We start from the raw sequence: 19,780 nt of genomic DNA on the forward strand, positions 1-19,780 counted from the left end.
ACTATGATACAATACTAGACTGAATTTGTGTTCTCGGTATGGTAATATAACACAGCGACATTAAAAACTAAGATTTTCTTGCACCTCAGACAGGATTATCTACCGTTTACACCGGTGCTAGAAAATTGGAAAATTAAACGAGACTTACCTTGGTTAAGTCGATGTTTGATTGAAATTCTATGAGTCAAATGAACACTTGAGGGATTAAATGAGATAGTACTGCGCATGCGCCAATTCAGTCTTTAAAGCATTTTGGCATTATTGCCTAAAAATTTTAAGAAATCTGCGATTTCTATACTGAAGTCATAAATGAACACAAATTTCATACATAATGGGATGGGTGTGGAGGGCATTTAATCCCTCAAGTGTTCATTTGACTCATAGAATTTCAATCAAACATCGACTTAACCAAGGTAAGTCTCGTTTAATTTTCCAATTCTATTTCGTCAAAACACTTTCGGTCTAAATGAGAAGTTTAAAGCGCAATAATGACAAAATATAACAGACCTTATTTCAAAACTCCTTCTTCAAAGGAAACAGTTTCTGTCACCTCCCTGTCATAGAATCTCGAAAATGTTTTACAGTTTTGACCATCCTGCTTTTTTCCAAAATAGCAGACACAGGAACGGCATTAAGTTTTGCCTTTGATGAAGATGCGCCTCGCACACTATGTGCAGAAAACATGTCTGTGTTAACACCCGATCTAAACATTACTGTTTTTATCCACCTTGATACAGTGTCACGTGATACTGGTCCGTATGGTTTCACATAACTTAGAAGCAGTTTATTAGTTTTACAACGAACAGGTTTGGTTTCTTGACAAGTATTCTTTCAACACGGTATAGACACAAAGCCTCCTATCTGGAGGATATGCTTTAAGAACAAAAGTTGAAAAATCAGCTCCCGGCCGACTCTGTTTTAATAACGCATCAAATTTAAAAAACAAACTGTGAACTGAACTTTTTCATGTTATTAACTGATAACAAATGTATAGTCTGAGCTCTAGCTGCATTCGTAATTGCTATAAGCATGACAAGTTTCATAGTAAGATCTTTCAAAGACAAATGTTTCACTGGACTTAACTTGCGTAGAAATTAGTAATACAGTGTTAATATCCCAAGTACTAATGTACTTCGACCGTGTTGGTCGTATATTAAAAACTCCCTTCATAAATCTTATAACATCTGGATGTGATCCAACACGATGGTTATCTATGACAAGTCAATCTAAAGCTGATAAAGCGCCTCGTGCTGTATTTAATGCACTATATCCCAAACCCGTTTGGAACAAAACTGTGAAAAACTCGATAACATCCACTATAGTAACTGAAATTGAACTAATGTGTCGTTCACAACAATACTGTAGCCATCTTGATATATACGTTTGATATTGTCTTTTAGTACCAGTTTTCCATGAAGACATGATAATTTTGGTTGCTTCTGAAGAAAAGCCACGGTTTCTGAAGACTTTCCTGACACAAGACAAGCTATTAAAACCATTTTCCCCAATAATGGATGTACCTTTTCCCCTTTTGGGAGTGATAGAAGATTGTTCTGTGATGGAAGAATCAACGGTTCCTGTATTAACAATTTCATCAGCGTTGTAAACCATGTCTGTGTTGGCCACAGTGGAGCAATTACTATGCAACTTGCCATATCTATGGTAATCTTTTGAATACAGCGTCCCAGTAAACTGAAAGGTGGGAAAATATAACAACATGAAAAACTACTCCAATCTAATGTAAATGCGTCTACATACTTGGCTCCTGGATCAGGCTTCCAGGAGCAAAAATCTGATATTTTAGCATTCAATCGTGAAGCAAAAAGATCAATATCTGGAAATTTGGTTCTTGTGCAAATTTTTGTAAATATTGTATCATCTAGCTCCCACTCTAAATGATCCTTGAACTTTCGCGATGGAGCATCAGCTTGGTTTTTGTACCAGCTATATGAGCACATGACAACCAAATATCATGATCAATACATAAATTCCAGATTTGCCTACTCACAAAATCACAATCTTCTCTGACTTACTTCCCCCCATATTGTTTATGTAACATACTGCTGTTGAGCTATCTGACAAGATTTTTTATATGTTTGCCAGAAATTTTCTCTATGCTCGCTTTTAAACTATGCAACACAGCCATTAATTCTAACTTATTAATATGCCATTTTGATTCTTCTAATGTCCAACGACCCCCACTTTTAACGGTTTCTAAAACAAAACCCCATCCTTGCAGACTTGCGTCTGTTTGTATTATTAATTCTGGATTTCCATGACTAATATGCCTGACTTGATGTCTTATATTTGAAAACCACCAATGTAGTTCAATTTTCATACTCTCAGAAATAGTCATTTCTGAATCAAAATCACCCTTGTTAACCTTCAATGCGATAGTTTTGGCTTTTTCTAAATTTCGATAGTGCATTCTACCGTATTCTACAGCAGAAAATGTTGACACAATAATACCTATAACTTTAGCAACATTACGAATTTTAACCTTTCCAGCTTGATAAAGCTTTTTACATTCTATCTCTACTGTAAGCATTTTTCTTGTGTTAAATAAACAAGCATTTTTTCAGAATCTATCACATTTCCCAAGAAAACAATTTTCTTAGATGGCTGGAACACTGATTTTTTCCATATTTAACATGAAACCTAAACTGAAAAACATGTTCCTTGTGACATCAAGATTTTCTATACATTCTTCTTTTTAGTTTCCCCGCAAAGGAGACTATCGTCTATAAATCCAGAATTAATTATAACCTAACCCTCTCAACTTTGAGTAAACGGGCTTTAACAGCTTTGTAAATAACCTTGGACAAGGTGCCAAACCATTTGGAAACACCTGATACTCGTATATTTCTGAATTAAATGAAAACCTAAAATATTTCAGCTGTTCTTGAGCAAGAGGTACACTGTAATATGCATGGAGTAAATCCAATGATGCCATAAAACATATCTTTTCTTATCAGTTGTAATGTTTTTTCAAAAGTGTCCATTTTAAAATGATAATATGGTATGAACGTATTCAATTTTTTCAAAATTTAGAATCATTCTATAGTCACCATTTTTCTTTTTTCTAAGAAATATTGGGATAAAAATTGCCCCCGTCTCGTGGTTCACTTTTTTGATAACACCTAGTTCTAACAAATTATCTATTTCTTTTAATATTATATGTGATTCTTCAAAGTTAAAAGAATATTGTGGACAGTGTTCTTGTTTATATTCATAAAATTCTGGTTTAAATTGGAATATGACAATGTTGAACCATATCCAAAACAGTGTTATCACTTGTCAATTACTCCATTCATTTACAAAGTACCTCAAATCTGCCTGCTTTAAAAATATTAAAATTTTACCTTATCTACATGCGTGCCCTCCCCCACTCCCCGACGGGAGTAGTTTTTGGATCATATGAACCAGCAGGTTGTGGAGCCGGAACATTCCACGGCCCAACTCCTCTAGGGTAAGTGCTACGACCCCTAAAAGTCCCTCTGTAGGGCAATCTGTAACTTGGTCGTCCTCTCAATCCCCCACGGTGGATTTTACTACTGATTTTTGCACAGTCCTCTATCTCCTTTGCTGTTTTGGATACGTCGTCTCCAAACAAACTCTTGTGTAAAGGGCAATGAATGTGTACACAAATGTGCATATTCTGTTTTTATTTCCGGCTTCATCAAATCTCTACGTAACAAATTTATTTGTCTATTAGAGTGACCCAAAAGAGCCAAAACATCATTACAATTTTCAATTAACTCACCATATTTCTCATGTTCACGTTCCAAAATTGCCATTTTGTTCACCGATTTCACCAAAATTGTGGCAGCTTTGATTACAGAAGTCTCGACATTCTGTAATTTTTTATCATTTGTCCTAGCACCTTGTGATATGGCATCCCCATATCAAATGATTTGTTTTTACAACAACTAGACTGTCACAGTTTTTCAGGTCTAGCATTTTGTTCATCTTTAACACAAGTTCTGGAAATAACGTTCAATCTTCAATTCCATTCGGCCTGAATAATTCATTAACGTTGTCGGACAATGTTTCATCAACACTCTTATCGCAGTGTTCTGGCATTTTAAACCTCTTCGCCATGGAAGCAGAAACGACTGTCAGTGTTTTTTGCGTTTTGTCACATTTCGCGTTTTCGTCTACGCGATTTTCAACCGGAAGATTTCATCTTCCGAAGGCTCAGGCACATAAGAACATTCGTCCTCGTACTCAAAAACTTTGTTCAAAATAGTCCATTCTGTTGCTAACACTAGTCAACTTTTTTATCTTGTTCGTTCATGGACTCTTGAATTTGTTGCAACAACGTCAACATTTTAATCATTAGTATTCCCGCGACCACGTCAAGAATTTTCCTTTTCCCCGGATTTACCGGGTTGCGCCGGTGATTTTCCTTTTGACGAATTTGCTAATTTATTTGCCTTTCCAGGCCTTTCCGAACTACGTTCGGACCTGTCTCTTGTTTTTTCCCCTTTCCCAGAGGGAATTCTTCCGGCAATTTCTTACTTGATTCCGCCATTATTTTATGTTGAACACCACGTGTTTACAACGAAAAAATCCTATTTTTAACACAAAATACACAATGATATAAATATCGAACGTCGTCCGAATAATCAATTATGAAATATTACTCAAAATATATCCGAATATTAAACAACAAAACTCGATAAATCTTATTGTAAACCGCGTTTACAAATTATTTATATGAATTAGCGTGTCGTCTTTACGACGGCATGCAGCACACTGAATTGGCGCATGCGCAGTACTATCTCATTTAGACCGAAAGTGTTTTGACGAAATAGAACTCTGTCTTACACTCCCTATGTAAGACAAGTCCCGTGCTTTGAATGACGTCATTGACGCGCGACTTTAATGAATGAATCGCGTTCTTAGGATGACGTCATTTTTCCGTTATGAATGAAGCTGTATGTTCATACGCTACTTACTATAAGAAAAAAGTGTGTAATGAGAATATCAGTTTTCATAATTTCTGTTCCAAAGAAATTGACATGTAATATGCAAGAAAAGAATCAAACACCGGCTGTTGGTACAGACGGGAATATCTAGCTGTCGGGAAACTGTTTAGCGGAAACTTGACACAGCCTCGTTACCGCTCTAAACAGTTACCCTCGAGCTAGATATTTCGGTCTGTACCGGCAGCCGGTGTAAGATTCTTATATTTTTTCATATTTAATCTTACGGGAATTTCTTTTTGTCTTTTTAAGTCCCAGGTTGAACGTAAACTATTCTACCAAAGGAATTACAATGGAAGGAAAATGGAAGCGCAACTCGAACATCTCTTTGCATAAATAATCATATTATGTAATAATAATGTTAACTAAACTAAAGAAACACGTTTTCTGATGTCAAATTGCTGTGCTCTATGGAAAAATGAGTTCTGTCAAGTAAACCCTCATTATACATAATAATTGTATCGGGACAAACGCACTGCGTTATGTACGATCAAATCGACCGCCGTCTGCGTTGTAAACAATTTTTGTCAATTCTTCTATAAAAATGGTAAAAACAATTATAAAAGTTCCAAAATATGTGTTTTTGTGTTTTTATCATACATTTTGTAATGTTGGCGTATTTAGTGGTCGTTTTGCACACAAGTGTAGGTGATTTAACCAAAATTAGGCAAAAGTGGCGTCCCTTTATCAAACTGTACATAAGTGATTGCGCAAATGGCAATGAATTTCACCGTGTGCGTGTAATTAGTTGGTAAAGTACATATGTGGGCTCCAGTCTCACTAGGTTTTTTCCAGTAAAACATTAAAGCATAAAGCAGAATTCAGTCGTAAACTTACCGACAAAATCAAACGGCCATATTTTATCCACCGTTTCTGCGATGAAATTTCTACCGCGGCTTCGATGGACCCACCGCTTCTGTGAAAGCTCTGGCCAGTGTGATTATTATGTTCTTGGTTTACAATTGTATAAATCATTTTACTATTCTTCGTAATAGTCTTATCGTCATTTTTTTACAATTTAACAGTCCCGTTCAAAATTGGTTATGCGTTATATGTTTTTTTTAAATAATGACAATTTCGTTCTTAGTTGTATTTTTTTCTCGTAAGTATGATACATTATTATGCAGCAAAATTATATTAATGTAAGACATATAATTATAGAGGATATTGAATGAGTGTAGTTTAATGCTTAATTTATTCAACGAGTTCAATAAATTTAGTATTGAATCTACACGAATATAATATTCTATTTATCACATATATCATGTACATGTATATAGAATAAGATCAGTAAACTGTTAAAATGAGTAATCTTTCAATGACGCGCCTATAGTGTAATGCTAACATTAGCGCGCTTTAACGCTATGTTTATATATAGCGCAAATGACGTCACGTCAAAGTGTTATTACACTAATGTAATACGCTCATTCTCAATAAAACACAGCATTTGATGTTCCACTGGGTAGCTCTTATACGAAGGTTTTTCTTGAGGTCAAAATGTCGATAGAAAGGTGGCTGCCACTTTGTCTAATAGGGACACTCTCAGTTTTACATTTCTATCTGTTATTTTTCTTTTACAAGTACCACTAATGCCCTAAAATGTAACATACGTTACTGTCGCTACCTAGAATTTTCAACTTTGAAATTGTGTTTCAGAAAAATAAGTTCCAGAATAAACGAAACACGTGCAATTAGTCATTGCTGTGTGTATATGAACTTTGATTATTGGTAAAAATTATATTTGACTGTTAAAATTACATTGGTATAATGGATGATCAAATGTCGCCAAATGCATATAAATAAATAGTGACAAACCTAAAACAATAAAAAGTGAAACCCAAATTACTTAATTGAATCGATGCATGCTTAATAATACAGCTTATATATAATCATAAGTAAAAATAAGCTTGCAGCCTCTCAAATATCCTTCTATTTTCGGAAATTTTCATTTTTTATTCAAATCTTTTCAACAGCACTTTAAAAAGAAACATACGTTACCATTATTTAAGAGCCAATCCATTCAAAGAAGAATCCAAACAAGAAAGAAAATTAACATGTCTGTAACTCTGATATATTAACCACAAATTATGGCGGCTTAAACGGTCTTGCGTCATTTTTAACACACTTTCAATGTAAAAATGAAACATACGTTACAGAAACATACGTTATCAACTTTTTAAAGTAAGTTTATCAAAAGGGAAATTGAAGTCAGAAAGCACGTATAACAGCAACATTAACATCTATTTGACATTAGTAAGTAAATTTTGTTAACTTTGGTCGTGATTTTACTTGTTTGAGTCACCACAGTGAAACAAACGTTACTTTTATCAAACAGACTTTATATTGTTTACACATGCATATATAAAAACATAAAATCGCATTTTTATGACAATAGAATGATTTGCATGATTCCTAAATAAAAATGTCGATTTTACATGTAAGTTTAAATTCCGTGATAAAGTTCATAAATAAACGAGTGTGAAACATACGTTACTCCAACTTACAATTCAACATTTTTTGAAAATTAAAGATATAGTTGGGATTAGCATGCCTGTTAGTATTGGTAACCTTGTATTAGATGTAAGAAGACACAAAATTGTTTTTACAAAGGAACGATATGTTAATAATATGTTGATGTACCAGCAGAAATGTTAAAAATATATTACAAGATATTGATGTTCTCAGCAACAACTAATTCGTTTCTGCAAAGAGCTTACTGGCCGTATTTCATTCTATATATAATAATGTTAAAATAATATCTATAAATATAAATTATTTTACAACAAATAAAATAGTTTTCTCAACCTTAACTTGCATTTGAATAAAATGAAACATACGTGACATCCTATATGGGGATAAATATCGAACTGCTTAGTACTAAATTTTCCAAATATTAAGAAAGTGGAAAGTTGAATGTTTTGGAAAAAAAATTGCTAATACAACATTTGTGTATGCATTCGACCTCTCATATATTATATATGATATACATCCCTTGAATGGAGACATAAAAAAATCATTTCCAAAATTGACTATTTTTGCTTTCTACGAATATTTAACTTTAAAGAAATTGACTGAAAATTAGCAAGGTACCCAACTTCTTTGAATTTTCCTGGGTTAGAAAGTCCCTCTAGATAGAGAATTTACAGATTTTGATATATTTTACAGACATTTGTTATTAATATGCAGCCAATATGTTACATTATTAAATCTGAAATCTACGTTACCGAAGAAATACAGTGTCATTACCGAAATAAATGCCATCCTGTTATATCATAGTTTCTTGTTCAAAATATTTCTGGCAAACTTGCAAAATACCCTAAACTTTCACTTCAGCGATAAAAAATGAGACGATGACAACATCAATTTTTTAATATTTTTCAACCTCAAATGCTTTATTTATTGAGAATGGGCGAATATCGTTTTTATTAAATAGAGGATATTGAATGAGTGTAAGTTTCATACTGAATTTATTGCACGAGTTGAATAAAATTATATTATGCGAGCCTCTGGCGAGCATAATATTATTTTATTCAACGAGTGCAATAAATTCAGTACTGAACTTACACGAATTTAATATTCTATTTATCACATACCCAAAATAAAGACCGTTTGAAGTGAAATAAGAGTCATTTTTTATTGACGCACTTGTAGTATAACGCTAACATTTAGCGCGTCTTTATACTATGTTTGTATAACGCTAATGACGTCACGTCAAAATATATGCACGGCCGTGCAATACCATGTTTACGGAGTCGCGAAAACGGCACGGGTGTGTGATAAATGGCTTTATTACACTCCTGCGCCGCGGTTTATGTGATAAAATAGTTTATTTCATGTGCAATTTTCCAGCAATCAAGTTACAGAAGGAAAGAACGGAAGTTTGCGTCATTACAAGAGCTCATTTATTATCATACAGTCTATTACACCGACTTATACAGGCAGTTGATCAGCCGCAATTAACATGTGAAACGCGTATTGGCCTATTTCGAGCTGCTCCGTTAAAGACAATACACTTGCGACGTCGTTAACGTCAAATTTTAAAGTTATACCGTGCGCCGGGTCGCTTTACATGTACATTGCATTAACGGCATAACATTTTCAGTTGTTAATGTTTCTTGTTGGTATTTTTTCGTTTAATATAGAGGATGTGATTTATGTTCCGTGTATTTTTATGTAAATGCACCTTACATGATATCCCCGCATATAGGTTCATATCGTGGTTAAATTATTAGGCATATGAAAATCCATTATTATACGATTGCATGTCCTGAAGATTTTAAAATCTATTTCAATTTTTACATATACACTTATAAGGAGGATAAATCAAATGTCTTATTCACCGACTGTGTATATCCAGTAACACCGGGATGTGAAAATAACGCACGATTCGTGCAATAAGTAACGCAGAATTGTGCAATAAATGGCGGATAGCTGACAGGATTTCCAAAGCGGTAAGTAAACTGGTCAACATAATTTTTATTTAATCGAACTGGAAAAAAGGAATAACCGCATACGGCTGCGGAGACCTCATAAAAACGACTTGAATCACATTTTATCAGCTTATTTCAATTTTCAATATCACCAAAAGTTTAGTAAAAGTCACTTGCCTACCGAAAATCGAAATTATACGGTATAATATGCATTGCTGTACTTATAAGAGCCGTCAAAAAGCCAAAATCTCGCTCAAAACGGTGGTCAAGTCATCATTTTCACGAATGATCCGCCATAATTTGCACAATTTTGCCTTACTTATTGCACGAATCGTGCGTTATTTTCACACTCCGGCGTTACTGGATATACACGGTGTTATTTACAAGTGACAGTCACAGGGACGCTGATCATTTCCGCTACACTAGTCTAGTTTAATCAGGATGATAACGCCTTATCAGAAATTCGTGCTTACTTTATAGGCGGGGCTTAGTATGCTAAGTGTTCTGTCCCATGATTCAAATTATCGAATAAATTTTTTTCAGTAGATCTATACAATAATTTTTTTAACTATACAATATATATTTTCAATTCTAACACTCACGTGATTTTGTCACTATAGACAAAGAAGGAAAAAACTGGTGTTAAACTGCCAATAGACACCGGTTAGGGACTACTTGTATATGCGCTGTTATGTTTTTACCCTCGATTGTATACTTTACAAAGCATTTTAAAGCAACAATAAAAAACATTTTTATTTATATTTTCAGTTCGTTTAATGTTTTCTTTTCATACAATACCGAAATAATATCTCACATACACTAACGCCACATATAAGATCCACATCAGTTAATAAATATTTTGACAAAACGGCGCCAATCCGTAAGCAGCGTAATGACGTCATCCTAAGTAAAGTTAAACAACTCATTCATAAACAAGCTGACTTATTTCATACAGACAAGAATGATAATTGGGCACTGATGTAAACACAATACGACGTATTTTTTTATTGTTGAAAACTTGATAAAATAACGTTTTTTTCTTATTATTTCTTTTGTTTAATAATTTCTATATCTTCGCAACAGTAGGGTGCGAAAATCGAACAGCGTTATACGAAACTCGGCACCGGAAGTTATTTCCGCTTGAAAAATAACATTAGTGATTTTCCTTATTTCATCGTGTTAGAATCAAAATAACATCGGCCTGAGAGGTGTATATCGGCTATTTAACACCGGTATTGTCGTTTTGATGCGACAAAATTAACCACTCAGGCCTACGGCCTTCGTGGTCAATTCTTACGCATCAAAACTCCAAACCGGTGTTAAATAGCCGATATACACCTCTCAGGCCGATGTTATTTCTTAAATATAGAACATACATAAAGAAACTTATCGCACACAAATATTTTTATGATGAACAAATATTCAGCAGGATTGAATAAATATAATAATGGTATAGCATATAATATTTACAATGTATACAATATAAATATTGGATATAGAACACAAATTTAATTTATTGAATATTGCAACGTTTAACATGCCATATTTTTATATTACTGCGCGCTGTACAATTGCAGTTGATTTGCTAGCAAGGGGATTTGTAACCATTTTTTAAAAATGCAATTAAATAAAAAGGTTACTTTTGCGCTTTTCGTGAAAGAATAAGATGGCTTATATTTCCACTCAACATGATAAAATGCCACTTATTTTAATCGACGTTCCAGCTCTTGAATCATCTTTTATCATGTAACGTGAAATTATATTCCATATTTCACTCAAACGAACAAAAGGTCATTTTAATATTTGATATATATGATTAATTCTATTTAATTAAATAATTGTAAGTCATAAACATTAATTGTGCCTTTTAAGTAAAAATATCTTCAAATATTTTCGAAACAAATTTTCCACAGCTGCAAAAAAGACGACCTCTCGCATGCTTCTTTTTAAAGAAGCAAACCTGTATCCCTTGTTTTCATAAACAAAGACATTAGAAAACAAGAGCCGGTTGAACCGGGTGATGCTCCCCGAATGGGTTTTGGACACATGAAGGTAAACCTCTTGTAGTGTCAGAGTTATGTCACAGACAAAGTTCAAAGTGTAAAAACAACCCAAATGCTGTGCACGACACATTGTCTCAATATGGTGATCATTTCAATGAAATAGTTGTAAAATCAGACTTCAAATAAGGAAGTTATGGGCTAGACACGATTTTGCTGCAAGGTCATGCTGTGACCTTGACCTTCAAGGTAGCACCCCAAATGTTGCATGTGACACGTCGATTCAATATGGTGATCATCCCTGTGAAATAGTTGTTAAATCCGACTTCAACATGTTCAAGGAATGAAGTTACTGGCCGAACGCGATTTTGCTGCAAGGTCATGCTGTGACCTTGACCTTCAAGATAGCAACCCAAATGTTGCGCGCAGCACATCATCTCAATATTGTGATCATTTCTGTAAAATATTTTTAAAATCTGACTTCAAATAACAAAGTTATGGGCCATACAAGATTTTGCTGCAAGGTCATGCTGTGACCTTGACCTTCAAAGTAGCGACCCAAATGTTTGGCGCGACACGTTGTCTTAATATGGTGATCATTTCTGTGAGATAGTTTTAAAATCCGACTTCAAATAACGAAGTTATGGGCTGGACATGATTTTGCTGCAAGGTCATGCTGTGACCTTGACCTTCAAAGTAGCGACCCAAATGTTGCGTGCGACACAAAGTCTTAATATGGTGATCATTTCTGTGAATTAGTTTTAAAATCTGACTTCAAATAATGAAGTTATGGGCTGGACAGGATTTTGCTGCAAGGTCATGCTGTGACCTTGACCTTCAAGGTAGCGACCCAAATGTTAGGCGCGACACGTCGTCTCAATATGGTGATCATTTCTGTGAGATAGTTTTAAAAACTGACTTCAAATAAAGAAGTTATGGTCCAGACAGGATTTTGATGCAAGGTCATGCTGTGACCTTGACCTTCAAGGTAGCGACCCAAATGTTAGGCGCGACACGTCGTCTTAATATGGTGATCATTTCTGTGAAATAGTTTTAAAATCCGACTTCAAATAACAAAGTAATGGACCGGACACGATTTTGATGCAAGGTCATGCTGTGACCTTGACCTTCAAGGTATCGACCCAAATGTTGCGCGCCACACGTCATCTCAATATGGTGATCATTTCTGTGAAATATTTTTAAAATCCTACTTCAAATAAAGAAGTTATGGACCGGACACGATTTTGATGCAAGGTCATGCTGTGACCTTGACCTTCAAGGTAGCGACCCAAATGTTGCGCGCGACACGTCGTCTCAATATGGTGATCATTTCTGTGAAATAGTTTTAAAATCCGACTTCAAATTACTAAGTTATGGGCCGGACACGAATTGGGACGGACGGACGGACAGACGGACGGACGGACAACCCGACGACTATATGCTCCCCCGAAATTTTTCGGGGAGCATAAAAAAAGTTACGTATAAGTGACTGAAGATATTGCAACAAAATAATGAATTACCTCTTTTCTTTCAAATCTGAACTTTTTAACTGCTCCATTTTCCATCATGTGAACATACTTAATATGCGGAACGTGATGATTTCTTTTTAGATTTTGAAAATGTTCATGCAATTCATCTGTTGACACGTCAACATCTAATTGGTCAGGAAACTGGTTGATATACCTTCTTTGTCTTTTATCTGTAGCTACGACCTTCACTTTAACTGAAAATTAATACTAAAAGTCTTGGATGTACATTGAATCAATCTATGGCACAATGGGCACATTTTCCATAAGTATTTCTTACAAATATTAATAAAAACAATAAATGTATCATTTTGATTAAATATATAGAGGATATTTGTGTGTTTTGCCTGTAAGATTGAAATATAATTTCACTGAACACCAGATGCAATATGATAGCTGGTGTTCACGAATGAAATATATTTCAATCTTTCATGCAAAACAAATAAATTTTCATTTTATTTTATGCATTTTAACTTTTTAAGTGATTTTAAGTATTTTATTACTGATTTTGCCGCGTAACGTCGCGCATTCTCCTTTGTGACGTCACCATATCATGACGTCACGTCATCAATTTTGAAATATAGTTCTGTTAAATTTCTCTAATTTTGATAATTTTTTAACATGATGTATGATGACATCGACGAAACAAAATTTACGTATGATGGCATTTATTTCTGCCTGTTATTCCATTTAGTTATGATTTTCTTTTCATCCTCATTCAGATATAGTTCGGCTACAGTGAAACAGTGAAGGTTGAGAGATTATAAACCAATTTGTTTTTTTGTAGTGCCAGCAATGCTGTTTTCAGTGTTACCCAAACAAATAAAAACTAGAAATTGTAACAAGTGCCGAATACCCCCCCCCCCCCCCACACACGCGCGCGTGCTTGTCAGAATAAGAGATTAATACACGGCAGAGTAGGGCCAGAAGGTGATAATCGGCCCGCAAAATGAATAATGGACCAGAGGGCTTTAGCCCGAGGGCCATTATTTATTCAGGGCCGATTATCACCTCCCGGTCCTACTCTGACGTGTATTAATATCTTTAATACACTTGGTAGATCTAATAGTAAATAGATCTACAACAACAAAGTTCTTTCGTTGACATTCTTGTCTACTATTCTACTGTTCTGTACAGAGATGTTTACTGTTTGTGTTCAAAGCAGTAGAATCTAGAATCAAGTTTTATTTTCTTTCTTTTTTTTCGGAATAAATTTGTCGTATTATTTCATCAAATTTCAATAGTAACAAAAATGTGTTTCTACTAAAAACGCTTAAGCTCTCATAATAAGAATAAAGCAATTCGTGCTGACAACCTACTTTCACTTTTACAGTTAACTGTTTGATGACGTAAAATATGACGTCATTGTTTCAGTTTGTGCACGTGCGCATGTTCTACGGGCTGATAACTAGTTCTCGGCCCCGGGCCGCAAACTCATAATAGGTCACGTGGCACTCAAAATCAGTTGAAATCATAGGCAATTTTGTTACTATATATAGTAACAAGTGTATTAAAACGTGTTTTTATTAAATAATTTTGCACGTAGGATGATGATAAGCAGAATGCAGTTTTTTACAGATATTTTTCAAATGTTTGTGAATTTTTTGTCCTACATCAATAAAATAAATTATTAAATAACTACACGTTATAAGTCCTATAAAAAAGCACCTGCCACGTTCAATAACACGATGACCTGCCTTAAAACAGGGCCAATATCTATATCACTTTTTCGGCCCCGGGCCGAAAAGTGATATAGATATAAAGCCCGCATTTGGAGTAATTTGATTGGCTAATAAAGCAGGGCCAAAAAATGATATAGATTTCTGCAAGAAACTGGAAAATGGCAGCCATTTTGTTTTAACTCGGTCTATGTGTAGACGCCGACAGGTTGTACAAATAAAACAAAATAGTCTTAGTTTCTAAACATTCACAGTCTGACATTTTGTTGTACATGCACAATATAAGTTACAAAATGTAGTTTTTCCAAACAAACTGATATAATGTAGTAATTTTCACAGTTGTTCTTTGTTATAATTAAAATATGTTAGAATTAAAATAAGAAGAAATATCCGAGGATTAAATGTGAAATATTATAAGTTAAAAGTACATGTAGTTATTTAATAAAATTGTCAATAAATAAGTGATTTGATATTGGCCCTGTTATTTGTCCTCAGGTCAGTCGTATTGGCCCTCGGCCTTCGGCCTTGGGCCAATACGACTGCCCTCGGACAAATAACAGGGCCAATATCAAATCACTTATTTATTAACATATATTAAAGTTTGGATTTGAAGTTTTCTTGACTTCTTTTAAGGGCAATACGTTCTTTCTCCCTGATATTTCTGTACTTCTACTCAGTGAGTTCTATCTATTTATATAGTGTCATGTTGATACCTTTCATAGTTCTCATGTTATATCCTGGACAAAGTTCAAAGTATTAAAATGAACAAAGGACAATAACTCCAAAATTAGGGTAGAAAGGGTAACGGTTCTTCCACACTGCACTTCTCTCAGTTACATCTATCTACCTACACATTTTCAAGTTGATACCTTTGATAGTACTCAGGTAATTTCCAGGACAAAATTCAAAGTGTAAAAATTGACAAAGGGCAATAACTCCAAAATTTGGGATATGAGGATCATGGTTCTTATTCACTGCACTACTCAGTAAGTTTATATGCCTACAATGTTTTTAGTTGATACATTGTGATGTCCCGAACAAAGTTCAAAGTGTAAAAGTGAACAAAGGGCAATAACTCCAATATAAGGCAAGGCAGAGTTATGGTTCTTTTGCACTGCACTTTTCCTCAATGTGAGCTGTCTACCCACAAAGTTGCTTGTTTATAGACTGATGTCCCGAACAAAGTTCAAATTGTTAAATAAACAAAGGACAATAACTCATAAATTAAAGAAGGCAGAGTTACGATTCTTTTTCAGTGCATTCCTACTCAATGATTATATATAACTACAAAGTTTCAAGTTGATACATCTTGTCGCTTTAAAGTTATGTCCCGGAAAAAGTTTGAAGTGTAAAATATGGGGCAATAACTCCAAAATAAGGCAATGCAGTGTGACGGTTCTTTTTGGGCTGCTTTTCTACTCAATAAGATCTATCTACCTACACAATTTGAACTTGATATCTCTTTTAGTTTTAGAACTATATCCCGGACAAGAAATCTGCAACGGGCCGACCGACCGACTGACCACCAGCTGACTCCAGTATACCCTCTTTAACTTCGTTTGGAAACAATATTTATAAGTAACTATTTGTAGAAAAAAATCGCACCTGTTGCTGGCATCTCTACATTTCCTTGTGAATAGGGAATGGCTTTGGCAATGCACGACTGACGATTCAAGCTTATAACAAAAACCATTGCAAGGAAGATGTGATTTATTAACGAAGTCTTCATTTCTCCAGCGGATAATTTATAGCAAGTTTATCTTCTTTGTCAATTTAGATTCTGAAAAAGAGTTATAAGCTGTTTTAATTGCTGTATATATGAATATTAGATGTATTATTTTAGAGATATTGTACATGGTATGGAAGTATAAAATGAAAAAGCATTTATAAAGAGATAAACATTTTTTTTTAATTTTCTTATATACATAATAATAGTTCAAACTGCGATTGACATTCTGGTATACAAGGTCAATTTATTTTTTTTATAATTATTTCTTTATCATAAAGAGTTGATCTAGGAGGGTTTTTTTTTAAAAAATCATTTTTAAAGGGATGGGATGATGGCAAAACTGGGCAAGCCTTTCCTTTTAAAAGGAAACTTTATTATAAAATATAACTAAAAAAGTCACTCCGTAGTTTACAATAAACATGGTCACTCAGGCGCTTGCTAACGGCTCGGGTGATATAAAATCTTGACAGGTAATATATTCACATATATCACTCCAAAACCAAAATAATAATTTTATTACCCTTCCCCTGCCGAGTTTAGACGATTTAAAATAAATCATTGCTACTTCAAATGAAACGTCGAAATAAGAGTCCCTTTAAGGTACCCCTTCACCACTACATGACGTCACATAAATACATGACGTATTTTCCTTCGAACCTAACGAATGTGAACAAGAGAAAAGGAGTAGTCTGTTGAACGCACATTTTTGGAATTAATATCAAGCTTTCACTATGTCATATTTGTTTTCAATACTCATGAGAATATGTATGACTACTCTATTTTGGTAAATATTTATCATTTGACAGTTAAAAAGTGCTTGTAAATCGGAATTTACATCGCGTAAAATCAAATCGTACGCGCATCGCCACAGCGCATGTTGTTTAGAACGTGGGGTAACCAACGGGTTAATTTAGTGTGTATATTACCCGTCTGGCTCGGTAATATCAATTTCTTTCGGGTGATCAATATCCAATCAAAAAGGCGGAAAAAATCTGGAAGGGTAATAATATATTATGACTATGTAGGCATGCACATTAGTTTAAAATTCTTAAAGTTCAATTATATTTAAAATTTTAAGTTATTTAAATGTACGTAACGGAAATATAAACATTCTACAATCTATTCTATAAAAAGTGTCATCGTGAAATTAAAATAATATAGCACGCTGTCAAAAGGCAAATACCCCACTTTGTAAAGCCGATAAAGTTTTATATTATTTATGATAAATGTGATTCATTCCGTAAAAAAGTGTTCACACACTATCCCAAAAAGTATTCCAAGCCCCATTTTCTAAATCACGAATACCCCCTGAAGAATAACCCTCTTCCCGGGAAAACTTCCCTTAGAATAGCATCATAAAATGAGCCGCGTCACGACAAAACCAACATAGATCTAGAGCGTTTGCGACCAGCATCCGCGCAGTCTGATCAGGATCCATGCTGTTCGCTTACAAACTCAATAACAAGTAGGGAAACTGATAGCGAACAGCATGGATCCTGATCAGACTGCGCGGATGCGCAGCTTGTCTGGATCCATGCTGGTCGCAAACCCATTATGTTGGTTTTGTCGTGACGCGGCTCAAATATTGGAATAGTTTCGCTCTCTCTCTATATAATCTTGTTAATAGTGTAAAATATCTCTCTCTTTCTCTTATGAAATAACTTTTCAAAGCAAAAAATATATATTTAGATAGATTATTTCTATTTTACTTAACAGTAGATCTAAAACTTAAAAAAGATCATTTTCCCTTTTTTTAAAAAATCAATATCTACTGTACATTCAATAAAAACAATGTTCCTTTAAATAGATATTCTTTACTTCTGGCATCATTTTTCAGGTCGGTTTCAAGTCAGGATTATAAAATATCTACAACGAATTTGTAAAATATAGAGAGAAATACAGTAAAGAACATTGTAACATTAAAAAAAAATAATTATTTTTAAACTTTTACTTTAATAATAAGCAAATAGATCTACATGTAGAACTATAAACAGAATAAATATTTCTTCGTGTACCTTCAATTCTGTCAATTTCTTTTATCTCAATGTTTCAACTATCTTTATGTGTTATATTTTCTGTTATCTTTTCCTTACTATATTAAAAATTCGTTCTATTTGTTTACATGACGTCAAAATTAAAGTACGTTTTCCCGTAAAAACTGGGTTAATAGTGACGTCACGATATATTAATAGTTAACAAAATGGCGGGATATTCTGTGCCTGGTATGAATAAACAAAACGATAAGTACTTAAACCAAAACCGTTTTTGTAGATTAAAAAAAGTTCCCCTCGAGATATTTTTCCACTAAAGTTTCTACTTTTCTTCTAAAAGCAAAGTTTGATTTCTCTACGACAAATCTTTGTTGTTTATTTTCCGACGCCATTCATATGAAGATGAACAAGAGAAAGCACGTGTCATTTTTTTAAAATGTACTTGAGGTTCTCGGGGTCGTTTCAAAATTCATGTATATTTTACAAAGCTGGATCTACAAGATGTAGATCTAACAGCTTAGTTGCGAAAGACTCTATATGATGCAAAACTTCAAAAACGTGAATAATAAGCAACAAAAACATCAAGTCACATGGAGTAGAAATTGCACTTACTTTTATGTTTTAAGCGGAATAGAATCCCGTTGAATTTCGAAACAGATCTTTCTACGACAAATTCACATTCGGAAGATTCCTTCATTGCCAGTCTCCATCCAGTTCCATAAATCCTATTTCTGACTTTTAAAACTTCTGAATGACAATCATGATGACTCCTAATCTTAGGAACTTTAATCCAGATGAATCATTGCTCCATATGCGAAGTTAAATCTGTTAGCAAATGAAATATGTTAACGAAACACATCATAAATTCATAATTCAAATTCATAATTCAAGAACTGCCCATCAGTTTTTGTTCTAAAAATCACAATGTTTATTCTCGGAAATGGATTAATGACGAAAACAATTTTGTTAACATATGACGTAACAAAAATGTATCGCGCTTTTTATAAAAAGATCTAATTCAGCTTTCGGAATTGTACGGTCGGTGGCATAAAAGTGACATTTGCAATTTTTTTGTTTTTGTTTTTCACTTGATTTATTTTTTATATAAAATTATATTTTAGCGTCTTTGTTGTAGCGTTTTCGAAAAGTAGTAAATCTAACAGTGAACATTACACAGTATAGATAGAGATTCAGATACAATATCACCATGCACTATTAAATCTGTACATATAGATCTAGAGCTAGATATGACCGAGTGAATCATGAACAGAATTTTGAAGCTCCTAGATCTATATAATTTTTTGGCCGGTATGACTTGATCTAAATTACGCAATGGTACATTTTTTTTCAAGTAATATTGTGTTGGAGGCATGCAGCTGCGGTGGCACAGATGTCACATGTGTTTGTTTTTTATTTATCTCGTGCGCATGAGATACT

The 19,780-nt window shown here is 34.0% G+C and overlaps 1 protein-coding gene across 2 annotated transcripts in view; it reads right to left on the bottom strand.

The window, feature by feature from the left end:
- LOC132742397 (uncharacterized) overlaps nt 1-19,210 on the bottom strand; it is a 31,809-nt gene extending 12,599 nt beyond the window's left edge. Inside the window, exons 1-3 of one of the 2 annotated variants that reach the window (XM_060730811.1) lie at nt 18,956-19,210; nt 16,229-16,403; nt 12,939-13,141 (exon numbers count right to left, since the gene is read on the bottom strand). In XM_060730811.1, coding sequence (XP_060586794.1) covers nt 12,939-13,141; nt 16,229-16,352 — 327 coding nt within the window. In that variant the 5' untranslated portion in view covers nt 16,353-16,403; nt 18,956-19,210. Of the gene's footprint in view, nt 1-12,938; nt 13,142-16,228; nt 16,404-18,367; nt 18,503-18,955 lie in introns of those variants that run through there. The other variant, XM_060730812.1, reaches the window with a different exon arrangement.
- Nucleotides 19,211-19,780: the final 570 nt, after the last annotated feature.

This window comes from Ruditapes philippinarum, unplaced genomic scaffold (genome assembly GCF_026571515.1).
Source record: "Ruditapes philippinarum isolate M1 unplaced genomic scaffold, ASM2657151v2 ctg11922_1_1_1_1, whole genome shotgun sequence".
Lineage (NCBI taxonomy): Eukaryota > Metazoa > Mollusca > Bivalvia > Venerida > Veneridae > Ruditapes > Ruditapes philippinarum.